The sequence below is a fragment of the Anticarsia gemmatalis genome, chromosome 29, assembly GCF_050436995.1.
Source record: "Anticarsia gemmatalis isolate Benzon Research Colony breed Stoneville strain chromosome 29, ilAntGemm2 primary, whole genome shotgun sequence".
NCBI lineage: Eukaryota > Metazoa > Arthropoda > Insecta > Lepidoptera > Erebidae > Anticarsia > Anticarsia gemmatalis.
Genome location: NC_134773.1, coordinates 3,566,098 through 3,588,549, shown reverse-complemented (window position 1 = coordinate 3,588,549; position 22,452 = coordinate 3,566,098). Strand labels below are relative to the sequence as shown.

The following is a 22,452-nucleotide window of genomic DNA, read 5'->3' as shown; positions in this document are numbered from 1 at the left end:
ATTTGTAGATTATGCCTTATTATTTTATTTTTTACTTGAAGATCGTTTTTTACTTAGAACTTAAACAATATAAGATTATCTTAAATTTGACCCCCAATATCTTGACCCCCTTTTTCATAGACGTCACTATTATGTCAATGTCATATTAAAACAGGAGTTTTGTTTTGTCAACAATAAATAAATAATAGAATAAAACGCTTTTGCCTTGTAATAATAATTAATATAGTTCTCATTCATTGATAATCTAATAAATAATAATTAATATAGTTCTCATTCATTGATAATCTAATAAATAATAATTGCCAAAACATTAGTGTACCAAAATGAGTGGAGTTACATCAAAGATAATAGTTACAGTAAAAGGAAATGTTAGGTTAGTATTTAACTTTACGCATATTTCCTTTGCCTTAGTTGTTAAAGGAGTACAACTCGTCCTTTATGAGCGGTATTCTCATAGTAATCTCGAAACTCGACAAACAAAAATACCGCTTCGCTATTTCATTGCTGTAAAACAACACAAATTTGTAATTGTTTTGAACATCTCGATGTTTTCCTTCACTGTTATAACAAGTAATCATTATTTCTAATACACACAGAACATAGCTAGTTCCGTGTTTTGTCGAAGTCTTCAACTCTCAACCGCTTGCTCTATGCAAGCGGTTGAGAATTGAAGACTGAAGAAAGAAAGAAGAAGAAAGAAGTATTTAGTTACTGTGGTATCGTCAGGTGCGTAGTGCTAAGTACTCGTAACCGGTGGTCCTGTATGACAAGATGTTTGAATATAAATGAGGCAAGGGTAGTTTGTAAGGATCGTACCAAGTGACGTTCTTTGGTCTCTACCTACTGCTATGAGAAAAAGGCGTTATTTTTTGTATATATATATCAGCCTAGCCTTTTTCCAAACTATGTTAGAGTCGGCTTCCAGTCTCACCAGATGCAGCTGAATATCAGCGTATATTTTTTGTATGTGTGCATTATTTTCTAGCAATTCTAGTGAGCCGACTGACTGTGGTCTGTGTTGCTGCTGTTTAGAACTGCCATGTTTAAAGAGTATGTGGACGGAGTACGAGTGGAACGGACATGGAGAGATATACGGAAATATGTTCAAGGAGTGCTTTAACTTAACTGTAAGTTTGTTGTTACAATTTTTATGATCTTTATTATGTGCCTATACCTCTTTCAGAAATCTGTCTATGATTGACTATTCCATTGCAAAGATAAATAGATATTTAAAAAAAAGAGATAAAAAGTAAACAGCAAACTTTGATATTATATGTACTCACTAGCTGCCTGAGATATTCATTTATTTACTAGCTGACTCAGCAAACGTTGTTTTGCCATATAATAAATAAAAAAAAGTGTCACTGAGAGGTATGAAAAATAGATGTTGGCCGATTCTCAGACCTACTCAATATGCTCACAAAATTTCGTGAGAATCTTCCAACAAAGGCTACATTACAGATCTATTAGATATGTTTATAACAAAATATATGTTGTAAACTCTTAATAATACTATACTTTTTCAGTGGTTACCCAATGGTACTTCAATGCATCAAATATGTGAAATATGCATCACACAGTTAAGAAATGCAGTACAGTTCAAACAACAGGTGCTACAAAATCAAGCTAGACTTGCCGGTACGTTCATACACTCATCTTTATTCACACAATATTATTATATCCTACTAATATTATAAATGCGAAAGTTTGTGAGAATGTATGTATGTATGAATGATTGTTACTCTTACACGCAAATACTACTGAACTGATTACAATGAAATTTGGTAGATAGGTAGCTGAAGACCCAGAATAACACATAGGCTACTTTTTATCCCGGAGCTCCCGAAGGATCGGGATTTTACACGGGAAGGGTTTCCACGCCGATGAAGTCGCGGACGGCTTCTATTATTACATATTTTATAACCCAGGTAAATGGGTTGTAGAGGTCAGATAGGCAGTCGCTCCATGTTAAATACTGATATTCAGCTGCATCCGGTGAGACTGGAAGCAGACTCCTATATCGTTTGGAAGCAAGGCTAAGCTGATAGTCTTCTTTGTTGTGAGTAAAATTGAAATGTTTATTTTAATTAATTACAGAATATGCGGAAACAGGCAAACAGAGGGATCTTTTCAATGATCAACATGAAAATGGTAAGATATCTGCTTCATACATAGTTTTAAATTTAAAATACATGCATACATACGTGGCTACATGCCACTACTACTAAAGGAAGTGGGTTTAATTCCCACACGGAACAAAATATTTGTGCGATCCACAAATAATGGTTTCAGGTCTAGTTGTACTTTGCGTCCATTCTTTATGAAAGTACCTACATATTATTGTTTGTAAAAGTCCCTACGACATAATATATGTGTTCTTTTAAAGTGAGATAAAAATATTGTCCTACTTTAAATAAATAAATATTATTGGACAACTCACACATGGTTATTTGATTCCAAATTAAGCAAAGCTTGTACTATGGTAACCAAATAACTGATAAACATACTTATATACTTCTAAATGATTTGTATTAAATAATTTCAGATAATAATTCAATAAAAACTGATGACGCTTGCAGAGATCAGAGTGACTCGGACCTTTCGAGTATTAAAAGTAAGTATTTGGTATAGTTACATTGATAATACGTACATAACATAACACGAAAGTATAGGCAGAGGTGTATGATGTAGACTAATGTTTCGCCGTAAACAATGTTTGTCCCATGTGATAGGGGACGAGCTTCTTGCCATATACCAAACTCCGGACTATTGTTGAGAAATATTCTAAATTAAATTGTTAACTTGGGAATTTAACTAGGGACTTCGTATTGAGCACAGGTAGACTACCAAACGCCCCAAAGAGTGCTGACTTTGTTTGAAATTTATAATTTTATTTATAACACCACTTATGTTTAAAGATGAAGGCAGAGGTTTATAAATTAATGTTAGTACCATGTAATAGGGGGCGAACTTGTCATGTTTTTTTTTGGAAATTGCACTTTATCTGACATTGTAAATAGCGACATCTAGTGGCTAGTAGTAACACTAAAGTGTTAAAAATCCATGAAAGAAAAATTACAATTTATCTGACGTTGTAAATAGCGACATCTAGTGGCTAGTAGTAACACTAAAGTGTTAAAAATCCATGAAAGAAAAATTACAATTTATCTGACGTTGTAAATAGCGACATCTAGTGGCTAGTAGTAACACTAAAGTGTTAAAAATCCATGAAAGAAAAAATACAATTTATCTGACGTTGTAAATAGCGACATCTAGTGGCTAGTAGTAACACTAAAGTGTTAAAAATCCATGAAAGAAAAATTACAATTTATCTGACGTTGTAAATAGCGACATCTAGTGGCTAGTAGTAACACTAAAGTGTTAAAAATCCATGAAAGAAAAATTACAATTTATCTGACGTTGTTAATAGTGACATCTAGTGGTCAGTAGTGGAACTAATGTTTAGAAACGTGTAAAAGATTTTAAATAATATTTAATTGATCGTTTCAGGTGTTGAGAATATGCGCAGCTTAAAAAAGAAATTGTTTAGGAATAATAATAAGGACAAAAGTAAGTAATACTTTGATATTATGTTCAAGTAATATTTATGTAAAATTGTTATATTACATTGATCTTAATCGAGTTTGGTTCCTTGTTAACGAACACATTTATCAAAAGTATTTTAAATGCTATATTTATAGTTTTTATTAAATGAAAATATAGATCTGCAATATTTAAAATAGTCTCCACCCGTGGCCCATAATTTGACTCTGTCGTGGTTTCGAGTTCTACTTGTAAAACTGTATCACGCAATAGTTTTTAAATGAATTATTTGTTAATCTTTAATTTAATCAAAAATCTTTCTTTACAGAAAAGAAAAAGAAGAAATTAACTGAAGAAGAGAAATTACTACACGGCAATCTAAGACAACTTGAATCTACGAAGCGTAGACAAAATGCTGCTTTAATTCTAGAACATTCCACCATTACCCCTTTCAAATGTAATAAAGGATATTTCATTTGCTATTATTGTAAGGAAAAATACGTCGCCTTCGATCAATTAAAAGCACATGTCAATGAAACACATAAGAATATAAATTTCAAATCGATTGTAAAATCAATAATTATTGCGGACGTCCCTATTCAGGCTGATTGCAGTAACATCACTTGCAAGATTTGTAAAAAAAAGTTACTTGACATTGATTTGTTAGTGACACATTTGACAGATGACCATAATGTAAAATTCAATATGGACGACACTATAAAGCCCGCGAAAAAGTTTTTACCTTACGAATTAGGTGATGGTAAATTTAGATGTTTTATATGCAAAAATGATTTCTTATTCTTCAAATCTTTGGCTATGCATATGAATTCGCATAGCAATGATTATGTATGCGATATTTGTGGTCAATGTTTTCTAATGGCGAAACGTTTGCGTACTCATAGGAAAACTCATACTGACGGCGAAAAACTAAAATGTCCGACTTGTGATAAGTTATTTATTTCGAAATACACTCTACACAGTCATATAAGAATAACACATAATAAAGTTTCTTATACATGTTCGATTTGCAACGAACAATTCGCTAGTTTGACGTTAAAAAGGCGGCATTTGGAAGAAAAACACCAAAGAGCACCATTAGATTTAACTTGTAAGATATGTTCTAAAAAATACGTTTCACTTCGAGGGCTTAAATGGCATGTAAGATCGGAACACTTTAAAACACCAGCGGCAAAGAATTACAGTTGTAGTATTTGCGATTTAAAATTTAGATCGAGGAAAGAATTAACTACACATCACGTAGTTCATACAGGTGAGAGGAATTTCGAATGTGAGTATTGTCATAAAAAGTATTCTCGCGCCAAAACTTTGAGTGAACATATGAGAGTCCATTTGAATGACAGGCGGTGGTCGTGTGGAGCTTGCTCGCAGATGTTCGTTCAGAAATATAGTTTAAGAAATCATATTAAAGTACATCACGCTGATGAAGATGCGGACCAGTTGATTGTTTATAAAAAACCTGACAAATAAATTGATATTTTTTTTATATTTGGGTTTTATTTTTTTAAAAATTGTTCACACGAGATTGTTTGCATTGAAGGGACTTGTGGGACCGAACCTCATTAATTATTAATGTAAACTTTATCCTTAGTGAGGCTCTGTACCCGAATAGTTAATAATGATAATGTCTGTTGTATTGAGTCAATCCTGTAAAAGTAGTCCTTAGCATGAATGAATTAATAAATGCAACTTTAACTCGACAATATAAACAATGCAGCCATAATTCAATTGTACTTGCGTATGATAAGGCTTGGATTTTGCAAGTCACCCCTTGCGTTTACATGAACGTGTAACCAAACCCTTCAAAGTTTAACTGTGTTTGTTGTTGCTACGCGACACTAGGGGCGCTTTATGGCTTACTAAGCCAAACAAGAATCCCATTGATATTTATTCAAGACCCCTTTTTGACCCCACAATACCAATCGATCGAATAGTCACAACACTATTATTTACCTGTCACTGTCAGAATGAGTCAGATTGTTAACGCTGTGATTGTTAGTATTTTTTTTCCTAAACCCAAATAATTTGTTTTGAATTGGTAATAAGTATTGTTCTTCTATAAATCATTCGTATTCGAAAAAAGATGAATAGTGAATAAAGTGATTGCAATATGAGTGAAGTAGCGACAACAACTCCCATTTCGGGAACGGACTTATCAGAATCTTCAATGTAAGTAAATTTAATGCATATTTTCATATAAACACCTTGTTATGACATAGTTTTTGTAATATACGATGTATTTCCTTGCCTCTAGCAAGAAATTTAATAGTTTACTACGAGAAAAAATGGGCCGGTATTGGTAGTTTTTAAGTACCTACATATTATTATTATGATCTAATTAGATTTAAATGAATATAAAACTCAATTATTTACGGTACATATATACATACACAAAATCACGCCTATTTTCCATAAGGGTAGGCAGTGATCAGAGAACGCCACTTGGTACAATCCTTACAAACTTCCTTTGCTTCATTCACATTAATACATGTTGTCTTAGAGGAATGCTGGTTACAAGTTTACCCAAACCTTTGAACAAGACATCACTGATATGATCTGTGTATGTCTTTCCAGGGCATCTTCTCATTGCCTTTCCTTATACACAGTAAATTTTATTTAAAATTCCACATTAATTAATTCTTACTACATGACCAAATGGTCTGAGCATACCTTTCGCAACCAGAATATCTGTAAATAATAATATTCCTATTTAATTCCCCAACCTGCTTTGGGCCAGCGTGGTGGACTCAAGGCATAACCCCTCCCTCATTACAGGAGGAGACCCTGACCAAGCAGTGGGCCATTAACAAGTCCAATTTGTTTTATTAAATTTCAGTGGTACGGTTTCTAACTATGCAGTGTGTTGTTGCTGCCTAGAGCTGTTATGTATCAAGGATATATGGGGCAAGTACGAGTGGATGGGACAAACTGAGGTGTACGGACAAATGTTTGAAGAATGCTTTAATTTAACTGTAAGTATTAAATAACTTATTAGTAGTGAAGAAGTAGATACCTCCTAAGTAAAAGATATAAAATGATTTGATTTTTGTTATAATTTTTTTATAAAAGAATAATAATTACCAAGTGGTACTTAAAATTCTTTAATAAAAAGAAATGACACTAACATTAAGATCATGGTTTATTATGGTTGGTGTATGTTTAAACTAGCTGACCTGCGCAACTTCGCTTGCGTCAAATCGGTCCAGTAGTTCCTGAGATTAGTCCGTTCAAACAAACAAACAAACTTTTCAGCTTTATAATATTAGTATAGATTAAAATAATAAAATACCTAAACTTATTTGATGACACAAATTACAACCAAACTCGAAATAACTATTTGTGGATTGCACAAACAATTGTCCCGTGTAGGAATCAAACCCACGCAATAGTAGTGGCGTGTTAATCACCTTAACCACTGCGCCATGGTCTGCATTCTTTTATATGAAAAGTAGTGTGATTACTAAAATAACTGCACCGAAACACTATATTATTGTATTTAAACACAATTTATTTCTCATTCCAGTGGCCTAAGCGAGAGACCTCAAAGGATCAAATATGTGAAGTTTGTATCACACATTTACGTAACGCTATGCAGTTCAAACAACGTGTCGTGGCGTGTCAAGTGAGGTTGAAAAGTAATTTAACAAGTAAGTAATGATTAAAATTGTTTTCATTAAACTATCTAAACTAAGAGATAGCCGAGTGGTATACGTTGGTACCTCCCACGCATGTGGTAGCAAGTTCGACCATGAGGCAATTTACCAATGCCGTTTTATATATAGCGTGGGGACTTCAGGGACTTTGCATACCTTCAAGAACTAAACTAAACAACTCTCAGGTATACAAAGTTTCATCACAATGTTTTCCTTCACCGTTAGAACAAGTGATCATTATTACTAATACACACATCACTTGGAAAAGTCATTAGTGTGCTGCGTCGGGTTTGAACCTGCAATCACTTGCGTGGGAGGTACCAACTTATACCACTCGGCTTATCAGTAATAAATAAATAAATTTTACCCATTCATGTCCCACTGCTGGTCAAGGGTCTCCTCCCGTAATGAGGGAGGGGTTAGGCCTTGAGTCCACTTATCAGTAGTTAGTAAAATTCAGTATTATATCTATATTGTACAAAAACACTGCTGTATTCGTATTATTTTCTTATTTCAGTGAAAATAGCTGATGTACCAAATGAAGTAAAATTAGAAGAACATAAAAATAATATAACAAATGATTTTGATAATTATAATGAAGACTACACTTCTGATAAAGACGGTAAGATTATTCTCTTAATTTATTGATTTCTAGGTACATTTAGCGGTAGTTTATCTATTCAATAGCTTTTTTTTAATGAGTTTAAACACTACTGAATAGATAAACTACCGCTTAATGTACTTAAAAACCGGGGGTAACCCATCTAGTTTATTTATCCCCGGTTTCTGAGGTACATTTAGCGGTAGTTTATCTATTCAATAGCGTTTAAACTCATATAAAAAACGTTAAAATTAGACTTTGTAGTTTTTTTTACAAACATACAATTGATCGCGTCCGTGGCACAGTGGTTAAGGTCACCACGCCGTTACCATTGTGTCGAGACGTCGTGGGTTCGATTCCCACATGAAACAATAATTAGTGCGATCCACAAATAGTTGTTTCGGTGTTTGTACTTTGTGTACGTTGTTTGTATGTTTGTAAAAGTCCTCGCGACACAAGAGCAATTCTTAGTGCGCGAGTTGTTTTTTGAAAAGGAAATTAAAATGACGTAGTGACGTCACAGTGTCTTATTTCCGTTGGTATCAAATGATTGACTAATAAAATGTTTCAGTCTGTAATAATTGCAATTTCAACATTATTTACGAAAAAAAAAATGCACAGCGGGAGGATTTCGGATGTAACTTTTCAGAGTACAAGTTTAATATTTTTTAGTTAACCCAGTCAATTAGCCAAATGTGAAAGATTTTGTTTATAGTATGTACAATACACAGGTACACTCTCTATTACATCACTCTCATTGCCCGGAGTGACGAACACGACCAGTGAGAGGTCAGGCGCAGGAAAATTACCAGTTGTGAAAAATGATGCCACAATTCAAAGTAAGTATTGCTATATTAGAAAACTAGCAACTTCGCTTGCGTCACAAAAGAGAGAATTTGTCATAATTTTCCCCGTTTTTGTAACATTTTTTACTGGTACTCTGCTCCTGTTGGTCGTAGCGTGATGTTATATAAGCCTTCCTTATTAAATAGGCTATCCATCACTAAAATCATTTTTCAAATCAGACTAGTAGTTCCTGAGATTAGCGTGTTCAAGCGACGAAAAGACGATTTTCTGGCGTAAAAAGTATCCTATGTGCTAATCTGGACTATAAACTATCAGTGTACCAAATTTCATCAAAATCCATTCAGTAGTTTTGACGTGGTTGATTAACAAACATCCAAATTTTCGCATTTATAATATTAGTACGATAATAATAATAGGCCCCGAGTGCCCGGCGACTCCAGTACCTCCGGTGATGACGGAAGCTGGAACCGTGCTGGAGCCAGGGGTGCTAAGAATCACCGGGCGTTAACATCGATCCCCCGTCAAACGAACCAAGCGCGATCTATGGACTCTGATAATCTAAATATTTTGACTTATAATGTAAGAACTTTGCTGAAAGAGGAAAGACTCTTAGAACTAGAGCACGCTCTCAAACACATAAAGTGGGACATTATAGGTCTTGCTGAAGTTAGAAGAGAAGGCGAAAACACTATTGAGAGAGATGATAACATATTCTATCACTTTGGCACCACCAGCGGACTATACGGAGTAGGTTTTCTTGTCGCTAAAAAGTGGAAGGATAACATAATAGAATTTTGTAGTTATTCTGAAAGAATAGCCGTTTTAGAATTCCGAATCACACCAAAACACACTATCACAGTAATCCAAGTTTATGCACCAACTTCTTCTCACACTGATGATGAGGTTGAAGATTTTTATGACCTTCTGAACAAAGCTTGCGACGAACATCGGGGCACCTATAATATTGTTCTTGGTGATTTTAACGCCAAATTAGGTACTAGGCAAGAATTGGATAACGAAAGCGTCTTAGGACCATACGGATTGGGAAATCGAAATTCACGTGGCAATCGGCTTCTTCAGTTTGCGTTCGGTCAAAGCCTAAAGGTTTGCAACAGTTATTTTCCAAAAACGAATCAAAGACGTTGGACCTGGATATCACCAGACACTAACACCACTAACGAAATAGATTTTATCCTTACTAAAGACAACAAAATAATTAACGACATAGGCATTATCAATCAAATTAAATTCAGCTCCGATCATAGACCCGTAAGAGCAAAACTAAAATTTGATTTTAAAATTCTCCGCAAAACACAATTTTCCAAACGGTTTAATATAATAGACAGCTCCATATTTACTTCCTGTTTCGATCAATACAATTTAGAATTGCAAAATCAATTTTCACTTTTAAACACTGACATCGAAGATGTAGAAATGCAATACAATAATTTAGTTAAAAGTATAACACTAGCGTGTAAAAACCTTCCACGAAAGCGAAAAAACAATAGCAAACTATCCCAACATACAAAAATATTAATTGATAAAAGAAATACCCTGAAGTTTGGTTCTTTAGATTATCGTAATATAGATAAATTAGTAAAACGTAGCATTAGAAGTGACATCCGAAACTACAACACATCTCTTGTCCAATCAGCACTGATAAGAAACAGATCACTAAGAGTAGCTAGACAAGGAATCAGCAAAGGAAAATCGTGGATTACTAGCCTTAAAGACGAGACAGGTAGAAAGCAAAGCAGCCGAGAGCAAATTACTAATATTACCACCAAATTTTTCGAGTCCTTATATTCAGATCCCACAAAAATCAACAAAAGTCAGTCTCAATTAACCAATGATGTCGCTCCGATAACTGAGGAAGAAGTAAACAAAGTGTTGCACAACATGAAATTTGACAGAAGCCCAGGTCCCGATGGAATCAGCACTGAAGCTTTAGTATTTGGGAAACCCACACTTCTACCCCATATTACAAAATTATTTAATTCAATACTCCAGAAAAGTCAAGTCCCAACAAAATTTTGTCACTCCAATATCATCTTACTTCATAAAAAAGGCGATAAAAGCGAAATTACTAACTATCGTCCTATAAGTCTAAGTTCTCATCTCTATAAAGCCTTTATGAAAATCATAGAAAATCGCATTAGTGGCCAATTAGACAAACATCAACCTCCCGAGCAAGCCGCGTTCCGTCCTGGTTTCTCAACTACTGACCATCTTCATACCCTAAATCAAATAATTGAAAAATTTTCTGAATTTAATAAACCGCTATATGTAGCGTTTGTAGATTATTCCAAAGCCTTTGATAGTATTACACATTTTGCAATAGAAACAGCCCTCATCAATCAAAACATAGAGCCTGGTTACATCCAACTCATAAAAACCATATATGACAATAGTACAGCAGAGGTTCAGTCTTCTGGTCAATCCTTCCAGATAGAAAAAGGCGTCAAACAGGGGGACCCGCTGTCTCCGAAACTATTTACGAGTACCCTGGAGGAAGTTTTCCGTAGCCTAGCGGTTCCGTGGCAGTCACAAGGCATTATTATTGACGATAAAAGATTGACAAATCTCCGGTTCGCCGACGACATTGTCCTTTTTTCAACATCGGCATCCGAGCTCCAGTTGATGCTTCAAGATCTGAGCACAGCAAGCCTTCAAGCTGGACTTCATATGAATCGGACAAAGACTCAGGTCATGACCAATAGCACGACGCGTAGGATCGAGGTTGATGGGCATGTCATACACTATGTCGACGAATATGTCTACTTGGGCCAGATAGTCTCGTTCAACAACAGGCAACACAAAGAGGTTGAAAGACGTATTGAGAACGCCTGGAAGAGCTTCTGGTCCATGAAGCATCTAATGAAGGGTAACCTTCCACTCACCTTAAAGCGGAAGCTCGTCGACATGTGTATACTGCCCATCCTAACCTACGGTGCCCAAACATGGTCCCTGACTGAGATTCAGAAGTCCAAATTGAAGGTTTGTCAGAGAGCTATGGAGCGTAGCATTCTTGGAGTAAAGAGGACGGATCACGTCCGGAACTCAACGCTACGCTCCAAAACGTGCATAGCCGATGTAGGGAAGAAAACCGCTAGGCTAAAGTGGGATTGGGCCGGGCATGTTCACCGAATGCACACCGAAAGATGGGCTAACATTGCCACGAAGTGGACGCCACAAGATGGTCGGCGCCGAAGAGGAAGGCCTAAACGGAGATGGCGGGATGACCTGGATGCGTTCCTGCATGGATGGCCAGACGCAACAATCGACCGAGGGGACTGGAAACTCAGGGGAGAGGCCTTTGCTCAGCAGTGGGACATAGAAACAGGCTAAATAAAAAAAAAAAAAAAAAAAAAAAAAAAAAAAAAATGTAATATATTTAATTATTTCAGGTGTCAAAGCCAAAAAGGATATTAAAAAGAATACTTCAATTAGTACAATAAAGAAAAATGGAAAAAGTAAGTTTTTTTTATGTACCATTTTAATCAACCAGTTATAGTTCTTCAAAATATGTTAAAAGTAGCCAATATTAATCAGTGATAATGTAGCCTCCGTGGCGCAATGGTTAAGGCGATGACTACGCCACTACCAGTACATAGAGAGGTCGTGGGTTCGATTCCCACACAAAACAAATATTAGTGCGATCCACAAGTTGTTGTTTCGGGTCTGGGTGTTCTTTGTGTGGGAGCAGTCTTTTTAAAATAATAATCTGACACTTACCTAGAAGCCTTGAAACGGGCCGTAAAATATTGGGATTGGTTAAAGCATTCTTTACAGAGTAACTTTTGACTCGGTCACGAGTCAGTCATTTTTAATAACCTTGTTTTATTTTTATTTGCAGGTACCTCATGCAAATCAAAAGGAGTTGCTTTCCCAGCGGAGATCAAGTACATAAAACCAAGAAGAAACGTCTGCTTATTACTAGAAAATTCCACAATCGTGCCTTTTAAATCGACCAAAGGATATTTTAATTGTCTTTATTGTAATAAGCAACAAGTCGCTTTCGACGAATTAAAATCTCACATCGATCAGTGTCACGAGAATGTCAATTTTGAAACAATATTAAAAAGTATAACAAGACCCCACGATAGAATTAAAGCAAATGTTAGTAACATCACTTGTAAGATCTGTAAAAAAAAATTAGACACTCTAGAATCTTTGGTCACACATTTGACAGATGAACATAACCTCAAATTCAATATGAATGACAAGAAAAAGCCCGCGGATTCAATTTTGCCTTACTATTTAGATGATGGAAAATACAAATGTTATATTTGTAAAAATGAATTTCTGTTTTTCAGAACGTTATCTGTGCATATGAATACGCATAGCAGTGATCATGTTTGTGATGTTTGTGGACGATGTTTTTTGTTAGCTGATCGATTACGCGCGCATATACAAATGCATTTAAATGAAAAATCTACTCGTTGCGACATTTGCGGTAAAGTTTTCCGTTCTGGTCAATCTTTACGAAGTCATATTAGGTATACGCATAAAAAAATGTCTTTTCTATGCGCTATTTGTAATGAAAGTTTCGCATCCTCGAGATTACGAATGCGACATTTGGTCGAAGTACACAAACGATCTTTGAATTTGACTTGTAGGTTATGCGCTAAGAAATATAATTCGCATATTAGTTTGAATTCTCACATCAGAACTGAGCATTTGAAAGTAATTAAAGAGCCAAAACATAGTTGTGGGATTTGCGGGATGTTGTTTAAATTTCCCAGTGATTTAACTTGTCATATGATCGTACATTCCGGGGAAAAGAAATTCGAATGTGAACATTGTCATAAAAAGTTTGCGCGCGCGAAAACTTTGCGGGAACATTTGAAAATTCATCGGAATGATAAAAGATGGTCGTGTGGGGCTTGCGGGCAGGCGTTTGTTCAAAAGTGCAGTTTGAGGAATCATATTAGAGTTCACCATGCTGATATGGAGGGTGAACAACTCATTGTGTATAATAAACCTGATAATAAATAGATTTCTATACTATTTGTTTGTTTTATTTGTGTTTCTATACCTTCTAGGGACTAAAGGTTGACTTTGCATTTCCTGCAGGCATGAGTATTGTAAATGAAGCGGTTAATGCAGAAGGCGTCAATAGTCGAATTTCAGCGCTATGAATAATAAATGAACTTCTTAGTAGCGACATCTGCCGTGCAGTAGCTGAATTAATATAATAAAAAAATTGATATATTATTTATCAACTGTCTACGATTCTAATATCAAAAGACCTCTTCGTAACTTATGAGAGCCTGGTACTCGAATCTGTTGTTTAGCGCTAAACTCAAGAACGGCTCAACCAATTCGACTCATATTTTTGTAAAATTGTCTTTAGGACACGGGAAAGGTTTTTATGGAGAGAAAAAAACAAAATAATACAAAGTAAATTCGTAAGCGGAAGCTGCGCGGGTCAGCTAGTCTATAATATAAAAATTAATCACTAAATTTGTCAATAAGCGCAAATCTCTGGAGTAATTAAACCGATTTGGCTAATTAATTCCTTTTATAATATTCCTTTGAAGTAGGAGGATGGTAATTCTTAAAGAGAGAAAAAAAATGCAAAATAAATATAGGATTTACAAAATAAAGAATTGATAAAGCAGTGCGAAGTTCGCATGGTCAGCTAGATTAATAATTAATCGCAATCCACTGCACTTTTTATTTAACCGCTCATCTATTGCGGATACACCACACATCCCCACTATTTTAAGCCAAATCGGATACACAGAAAATAGATTCACAGCTACCTTTATTAAAAAGTAGGCATATAACATCAGGATACATATATTTAGGCTTAAATAAACTTAACAAAAAGATTTTCTGGAATGAGTATGTTCGTGTCGTACGAAATTACGTTTACAAAGTTTTATGTACCGGGGTCTCATAACTTACGAAGAGGTCTCTTGAAATAATCATGTTTAGTAGCGACATCTGTCGTGCAGTATTTGAATTAATACAATACAACTATTCGATTTTTGTATTCATTCAGCTACTGCACGACAGATGTCGCAAAATACAAACTTTGTCTACGAATTTATAAAAAGATCTCTTCGTAAGTTATTCTTCTTCTTCTTAGCGTGTCGATGGCAAACAAATTATAATATTAATTTAAAATAGTGTATAACACTTTTATAACACTTTGTATAAATTTCCGGCCTATTTCACTTTTATGCCACACCTACAAACTTTTTGAAAGGTTGCTGCTCACCCGTCTCATTCCAAAAACGGACTCTATGTTGATCCCTGAGCAGGCAGGGTTTAGACCCGGTAAATCCTGCTGCGGTCAGACTCTTAACCTCACTCAGCACATTGAGGACGGATTCGAGCTGGGCATGATAACGGGAGCCGTCTTTGTGGACCTATCAGCAGCCTATGACACGGTTAACCTGAAGCGACTGCTCTGGAAGGTTGAGGAACTAACTGGCGATTTCAACTTTGTGAGAATCCTGAGTGAACTCCTTAGAAACCGCCGCTTTCAAGTACACCTGCAGCCAAACAAAAGCCGATGGCACTCACAAAAAAATGGTCTACCTCAGGGAAGTGTACTGGCACCTCTACTCTTCAACATTTATACTAACGATCAACCTGCCACCGTGAATACTAAACGGTTCCTCTATGCAGACGATCTCGCACTGACCTCACAGTCGTCATCTTTCGAAGCAGTTGAAGACTGCCTTAACAGGGCTCTTGACGATCTGAGTCAATATTACAAGGATAACGCACTCAAGCCAAACCCTTCCAAAACCCAAACCTGTGCCTTCCATCTACGCAATAGAGAAGCCAATAGACCTCTCGAAATTAAGTGGCAGGGAGTTCCAATTGAACACTGCTCCAGTCCGAAATACCTGGGAATTATTCTAGACAGGTCACTTAATTACAAAGAGAACTGCAAACATGTGAAGCACAAGGTTACTGCACGTAATAACCTGCTGAGACGCCTTACCAACACCAAGTGGGGAGCTTCACCCCATGTTCTGCGCACCACAGGACTGGCTCTTTGTTACTCAGCAGCGGAATACGCCGCCCCAGTGTGGAGTAGATCGGCTCATGCGAAACAAGTAGATGTAGCATTAAACGACACGTGCCGGATTATAACTGGCTGCCTCAAACCGACCCCGGTACCAATGCTATATCCTTTAGCCGGAATAGCTCCACCTGCTGTGCGCAGGCAGGTTGCTGCTTTCAGAGAACGACACAAAATGGAAACAGACCAACGGCACCCCTTGAATGGGCACAAAGGTGTCCCTCAACGACTTAAAAGCCGTAACAGTTTTGTTAGGTGTGTCCAACCATTAAGTGGCAGCGCTGCGTCTCAAAAAAGGCTCACAATTTGGCGTGAAAACTACCCTCCACCTCCAGACTTTGTCCCCCCGGCCGAGGAACTCCCACCAGGACACAATACGCCGTGGTCAACCTGGAAATCCCTCAATAGGCTGCGAACCCAGGTAGGCCGCAGCAAGGAGAACATGGCCAGGTGGGGTTTCCTCGACAGGTCAAATATTTCTTGTAGATGTGGAGACACAGAGGACATGGCCCACATGTTGTCATGCCCGGAGTGCCCTGACTCTTGCTCATACCAGGACCTTATGAGCTGTACAGAAAACGCTATACACGTAGCTGAATACTGGGCTGGCAGTGTATAGCAAGACAGAAAGTGTTCGTAAGTTATGAGAGCCTGGTACTTTAAGGTGCTGACAAGCGCTTAACACAAGAACACGGCTGAACCAATACGACTTATTGTTTTTGTAAAATAAATAGTATTTAAGGTACGGAAACGGTTTTTATGGATAGAAAGAATGAGAAATGAATGAAAAGAGTAATTAATAATTAATTAATTCCTTAGTATACGTCCACTGTCCTTTTTATTTAACCGCCGATCTATTGCCGATGTACTATCTCTCCGCAAATTTTCAGCCAAATCGATTAAGCCGTTCTTGAGCTATAATTAGTGTATATAACACGACTTTCTCTCCACTGTCTGTCCCTATGCCTGTATGTATACTCAGGTCAAAAGTCAAGAAAACAACAAAAAACTATTTTATATAATTTATTACATAATTAAACTATTTACATATGTACAATACAATTTCTTAAATGATATACAAGTGTTATAACAATATAAAGTCTATAATATAAATATAATGTTTTACAATCAAGTACAATGAAAAGAAATATCCGGAAAAGTATTAAACATCATTAATAATGCATAACTCTTATTTTTGTTTATTTTACATATAAAAAACATCACGACTTATTCCCTCAGTGGAAAGCAGAGACTTGAGAACTCCTCTGATCCTTACAAACTTCCCTTACTTTATTCACATACATACATATTACGTGCCGCGTGTGGTGGGTTCGATCCTACCCGGGACAAATCTTTGTGTGATGAACACGAGTATTTGTTCTGAGCCTGGTTGTCAATTTATCTATATAAGTATGTATTTAGAAATATATAAGTATGTTTATCAGTTATTTGGTTACCATAGTACAAGCTCTGCTTAGTTTGGAACCAAATGACCGTGTGTGAGTTGTCCAACAATATTTATTTATTTATTTATTATTTATTATATTGTCATACAGGACCGTCGGTTACGAGTACTACGAACCTTTTATTCTCTACTGCATATTAAATTCCAAATGATGAGTCTTTAAATGGCCTTTCAAACTACATTTTTGTACAAACGCCTGCCCACAAACAGCACACGCAAATCTTCTATCATTATTATGAATTCTCATATGTTCCTTCAAAGTTTTCTTCCTTGCATACGATTTTTTACATACAGAGCATTCATAAATCCGTTCACCATTGTGTTTCACCATATGTACTCTTAACTCATTCTTTGTAAAGCATTTATAACTGCACATTTCACACTGATAATCTCTCTCTTCTAAATGGTCTCTTTTCATATGCCTAGAAAGCGTATATCGTCTATCAAAACTCTTTTCACAGACATTACATTTATATTTTAATGGCGCGACACCGTGTACTTGTACCATATGTTTTTGCCGCGTAAAATATTCACCGAATCTCTCCGGACATTTTGTACATTTAAACCTTTTTATCAATTTATGTACAGAATTGACATGATTCTTGTGTTTCTGGTTCGTAGAGAATATTTTCCCGCATATTTGGCATGGATGTGTCCCGTCTGTATGCATGCTTTTCGTATGGACTTTTAATCTATATCTGGTGACAAATCCAGTACCACATTCTTTGCAAACATAGTTCCTGAAATGTACATTCATATGTCTTTCGATAGCTCCAAAAGTTTCATATTTAAATCCACATATTTGACATTCATACATCGGCTCATCTGACAACTTGAACGGTATAACTCTATCGGAGTACTCCAAATACATTTTTTTCTTATGTACATTTGTTAAATGTGATTTTAGTTCGTTCAAATTTTGTATATTTGTATTACATAGAGTACATTTTAGATTAGTTATATCTACATATACTACTAAGCATTCAGGTCCGTATGTTTTCAGTACTTTCTGAATTTCAGGCTTTTTGTGTTGGGCAGCATGCTCTCTCAATTTGTCTATATTATCGCATATATTTCTACAATAGAAGCAAGGGAATCCCTGCCTACTTTTGCTTCGGAACGCAGTAACGTTAGAATGTTCGAGAATAGTCGATGCGTTGATGATGTGCGCTAATTTTTCAGTAACATAATGCCTTCGTGCTGTACGTTTAGCTTCTGAAATTTCGTAGTTTTCCACCAGTTTCGTTATCGTGTGCGCTTCGATTTTGACACCTGGAAAATAGTGAAAATTTAATTAATAAAATAATCCCACCAAAAACATTGTTATATAAATATTCTGGATGGACAAAGTTGTGTCAATTCTAATGTTCCTAATTGCAATTGCTTTATATATATTAACGATATATTATTATGACTGGCTGCTAAATAATAAGTACACGTAAAGGTGCTCCCACACAGTAGTTATATAACGTTAGAAACTGACTTATAACATTTGTTTTTAAACAAATTTGCACTAAAATTGTATTAAAATTGTTTTGTTATCGTGTTACACAGTGTTGTATAACGTTATATAACTGCGGGAGCACCTTAAGTACGAACAGGTCAACAGCCAATAGCCAATAGCCCCCAGATCAAGTATGAAATCAATGGACTCTCTCAGTGGCGAGGTCGGTACTGCATCCGACTGCTGACTATAAGGTTCGATTTACTACATATTGACCTTTTTTTTAAAATATTCTTAATAGCAGTACGGAGTTTGGTAAATGGCAATAGGATTACTCTATTACAAAACGTGGGTGTATTTCATACACCTCTCAATGACGTCATGCGTCTTTTCAACTCAATATGTCGCCGTAATTATACAATTATTTACAAACAGAAAAAATATGTATAAAATTAATTTCACAGTCTACCAGACAGCCAAAAAATAAAAAAATATATACATACACATTTCTAAATAATAATAATTTAAGTTTATTAAACTGGCAACTCGCTATCTACGCCCCTCCACTGTCACCTTTCACTGATAACGAATGCATAAAAGAGCTTGCAGGGTTGTAAAGTTGTCATTTGATTGTGAGTGCTTCAACTGTACAGAGCTCTTTTAAAGTGTTCGTGAGGATTTTGTTAGTAGTGAAGTGGTAGTATGGTCAATAGTGTTTTTTATATGAGTTTAAACGCTATTGAATAGATAAACTACCGCTAAGTGTATCTCAGAAACCGCGGGTTAAATAAACATTGATTGGTACTTATTTTAAAGACTCAACTTCTGTTGTGGGGACTTTTACAAACATATGTTGTGTGATCATGATATCTCTGGCTCGATTTCTGGATCAGGCTAAATGCGATTAGCATCTCAGAGTGTGACATGACCCCTGTTACATGTGACTAACAGTATAGCGAAACCAGGCCAGGCATATGAATGTAAACTATGTTATACATACCTCTTAGCAGTTGTAGTTGCCTGCTATACTCCAAACAAATATCTGGTAGTGTTAGTTTAGTGGGCAGTGGTGGCACTTTCTTGAAGCGAGCTAGGAGCTCTGCCTCCCCCGGCACTAGGTCTGAGTCGTGAGTGTCCGATACGTAGTCTGAAAATTTATTAAAAAACATCTTTAAGACAGTTCTTGATGAAATAATAAAGTCTTGAACCTGCTCTAACCCCCGGTTTCTGAATTACATTTAGCGGTAGTTTATCTATTCAATAGCGTTTAAACTCATATAAACATGAAAGGGGTTATTCAGTGTCGTGGATGAGACTCATTTCTGGAGGAGACCCTTGTCTAGCAGTGGGATAATAATGAGTTAAATTTACTTTTAGCTGTTTCAACAACTAAACCAACTAAAGAATGGGCTCCTGATTTTAAAGTCGCGACTTGCACACATACTATTCTAATGCAACGGGCCTTAAACCATCGGTAAAGCCCGTGACCACGGTCGATGGGATCTGCGATCGTAACGTCGGGTAAACATATATCCTAACATTGATACGTGTTTCTACATGTTGCCCTTTGATACATATTGATTATTACAAAGATTTACGAATCGCGTAGACCCATAAATTATAATATTATTATTATCATCTGAGTTATCGTGCAGAAGCCCTTTCAGACAGTTTTAATAAAACAAAGATGTAATGTTATGTGGCACAATTTTAATATCTATTTTCAGCATGTTATTACACTTTAGCCCTGAACAATAGCACTACAGATGCTCTGACTGTAACCATAAACATTAAAATATAACTAAGTCTTAACTACACTTACCGCTAACAAAATCAGACTCATAGCCGAGTGTATCATCTTCTATGTGTGAATCCACTGACTCCACCTTCACTTCTCTCTTCACACCCACTTCCATGTCTAGAGTGTCCTCTTCCACTGAAATTATACAGGTAATAACACTTAGTACTCATTATTAAAATCATTCATTAAGTTGCACCTGAGGCAACACAATAATGAATTCTCCAAGTAATGTGTGTATTAGAAATAATTATCACTTGCTTCAAAGGTGAAGGAAAATATTGTGATGCAACCTTGCATGCCCAAGACTTCCTTAGAACAGATTTGAAGGTATGAAAAGTCCCTAACCCACACTTGGCCAGGATGGTGGACACAAGGCATTACCTCTCCCTCATTCCAGAACCGTTGCCCAGCAGTGGGACATGAACAGGTTCACTGTCCCTGACGCGTCTCCGCGTTTCGTAATGCAACAACTAGGTGCGACTAAAATCCACTGGGCAGTGAACGTGTTAATGGGTTTAAATTACTGACTAGTCTGTAAACCATTAGTGGGCAAGGCAAATGTAACTCTGTCATTCCATAGATGGATGGGACATAAAGTTTGTCCTTGTTATTGTACCGCTTAGGCATCCAGGAACGTGCCCAAGTCATGTGACTATGTTAGCTCATATTTAAGAGTGCAATTGGTGAGCATGTCTGGCCTAATTCCACATTACCCTGTTGGTTTTGTTGCCTTCATCAGTAGATATAAGTTTATAGATACTTACCACTAACAAATATGGCCTCCTTATCATCTGTTGAGACTGCATCGAGTAGCTGCTTCTCTGTGCTTACCACCATCATTCGGAAGCTGGTCGCATCTCGTAGACGTTGTATGCAGTTTGTACATATAAGAGAAGTTAGGTGCATGTTGCTTGATAACTGAAAACAATATGAAATATATTTGTAGTGTATCTGACCACTGATTTTTTAGCTGACTGGGTAAACAACCGTATTACAAAATGTTCGGGCTATACAATTTTTTTCGTAAATAATGTTTTATTACACACTGAAAGATTTTATTAGACACTTGTTTGATACCAACGAAAATACAAAACTGCGACGACGCTACACCGTATTTCTATACTAAAATGTGTTTTCGACAATTCATACGGAGTAGCTGATTTGACTGGTAGTCAGATAACCCTTTATTCAGCAGTCTTGCATGTCATGATGTATGTATGTGAATGAAGCGAGGAAAGGTTGAAGGGATTGTTGCAACTACAAGGTCGCTGTTTACTGCTATCGGAGAACGAGGCAAGTTAAAACATGCATTTAATTAATAAATTTAACAAATAATAATAATATAAAATATACGATAATTAATTTTATATTCTGTAGGTACATACAAATTATTTGTTGATGTTGGCACGCCAAATTTGGCTTGCGGATTCTCGTATAATTATATCTGTATACACCTTATAAGGGCCATTAGATGATTGGATTTGAAACTTACCACTAATTTAAATATATCCAAGAATAATTCTAAATAAACTTCACGAAAGCCATTGAAGAAGTATTCCTTTTTCAAATCGCGGTGATGGCCCCGCGCTAAGCAGCAGCGGCATTGTCCGTATGTCGTATCATTTGAATCATTCGATTCCATAATTTATTTATTTTATTTTTTGATTTTATTTAATTAAAACTTGAATAAAATACGTTTATTGTAAACAAACATTTAGCGTAGGTACATGACAACTACTGTTGACATTTATTAAAAGTTTGCCAGTGTTAAAAATTCTTTGATTGGTAGTAATGGTAGTTTTTCCCTCCATAAATAACTTGATAATATCTTTTATATTTTACTTAATACACCAGCTTGATCAATAATGTGAGACCACCCAAAGTATTTTATCTACATAAAGAAAATAAATACAATTATTTATTAAGTTATTCTACTTTTAATTGCAAACAATAACTGTCTGAGTTTATTACTATCCAACACTAGAGGCGCTGAAGTATATTGTGCAAATATTTGAATTTGAACCAAATTTTATTGTCTTATAATAAAATCCTAATAAATAATAAACAATATAAAT

At 35.9% G+C, this 22,452-nt stretch overlaps 3 protein-coding genes across 3 annotated transcripts; 2 read left to right on the top strand and 1 right to left on the bottom strand.

The window, feature by feature from the left end:
- The first annotated feature begins 80 nt into the window (after nt 1-80).
- LOC142984999 (uncharacterized) lies at nt 81-5,031 on the top strand. Its single transcript, XM_076132909.1, has 7 exons — nt 81-373; nt 986-1,127; nt 1,527-1,638; nt 2,098-2,151; nt 2,546-2,614; nt 3,511-3,570; nt 3,872-5,031. The coding sequence occupies exons 1-7, from the start codon at nt 324-326 to the stop codon at nt 5,029-5,031; spliced, it is 1,647 nt and encodes a 548-aa protein (XP_075989024.1). The 5' UTR covers nt 81-323.
- A 497-nt stretch (nt 5,032-5,528) lies between these two features.
- Nucleotides 5,529-13,632, top strand: LOC142985275 (uncharacterized). The gene is made up of 7 exons (XM_076133345.1): nt 5,529-5,730; nt 6,398-6,533; nt 7,085-7,208; nt 7,732-7,836; nt 8,547-8,654; nt 12,030-12,095; nt 12,479-13,632. Exons 1-7 carry the CDS (start codon nt 5,672-5,674, stop codon nt 13,618-13,620), a joined length of 1,740 nt encoding a protein of 579 aa, XP_075989460.1. The 5' UTR covers nt 5,529-5,671; the 3' UTR covers nt 13,621-13,632.
- Nucleotides 13,633-16,674: 3,042 nt separating this feature from the next.
- On the bottom strand, nt 16,675-22,116 carry LOC142985306 (uncharacterized). The gene is made up of 5 exons (XM_076133398.1): nt 21,870-22,116; nt 21,142-21,295; nt 20,399-20,512; nt 19,577-19,723; nt 16,675-18,404 (listed from the first exon to the last, which is right to left on the bottom strand). The coding sequence occupies exons 1-5, from the start codon at nt 22,017-22,019 to the stop codon at nt 17,260-17,262; spliced, it is 1,710 nt and encodes a 569-aa protein (XP_075989513.1). The 5' UTR covers nt 22,020-22,116; the 3' UTR covers nt 16,675-17,259.
- Nucleotides 22,117-22,452: the final 336 nt, after the last annotated feature.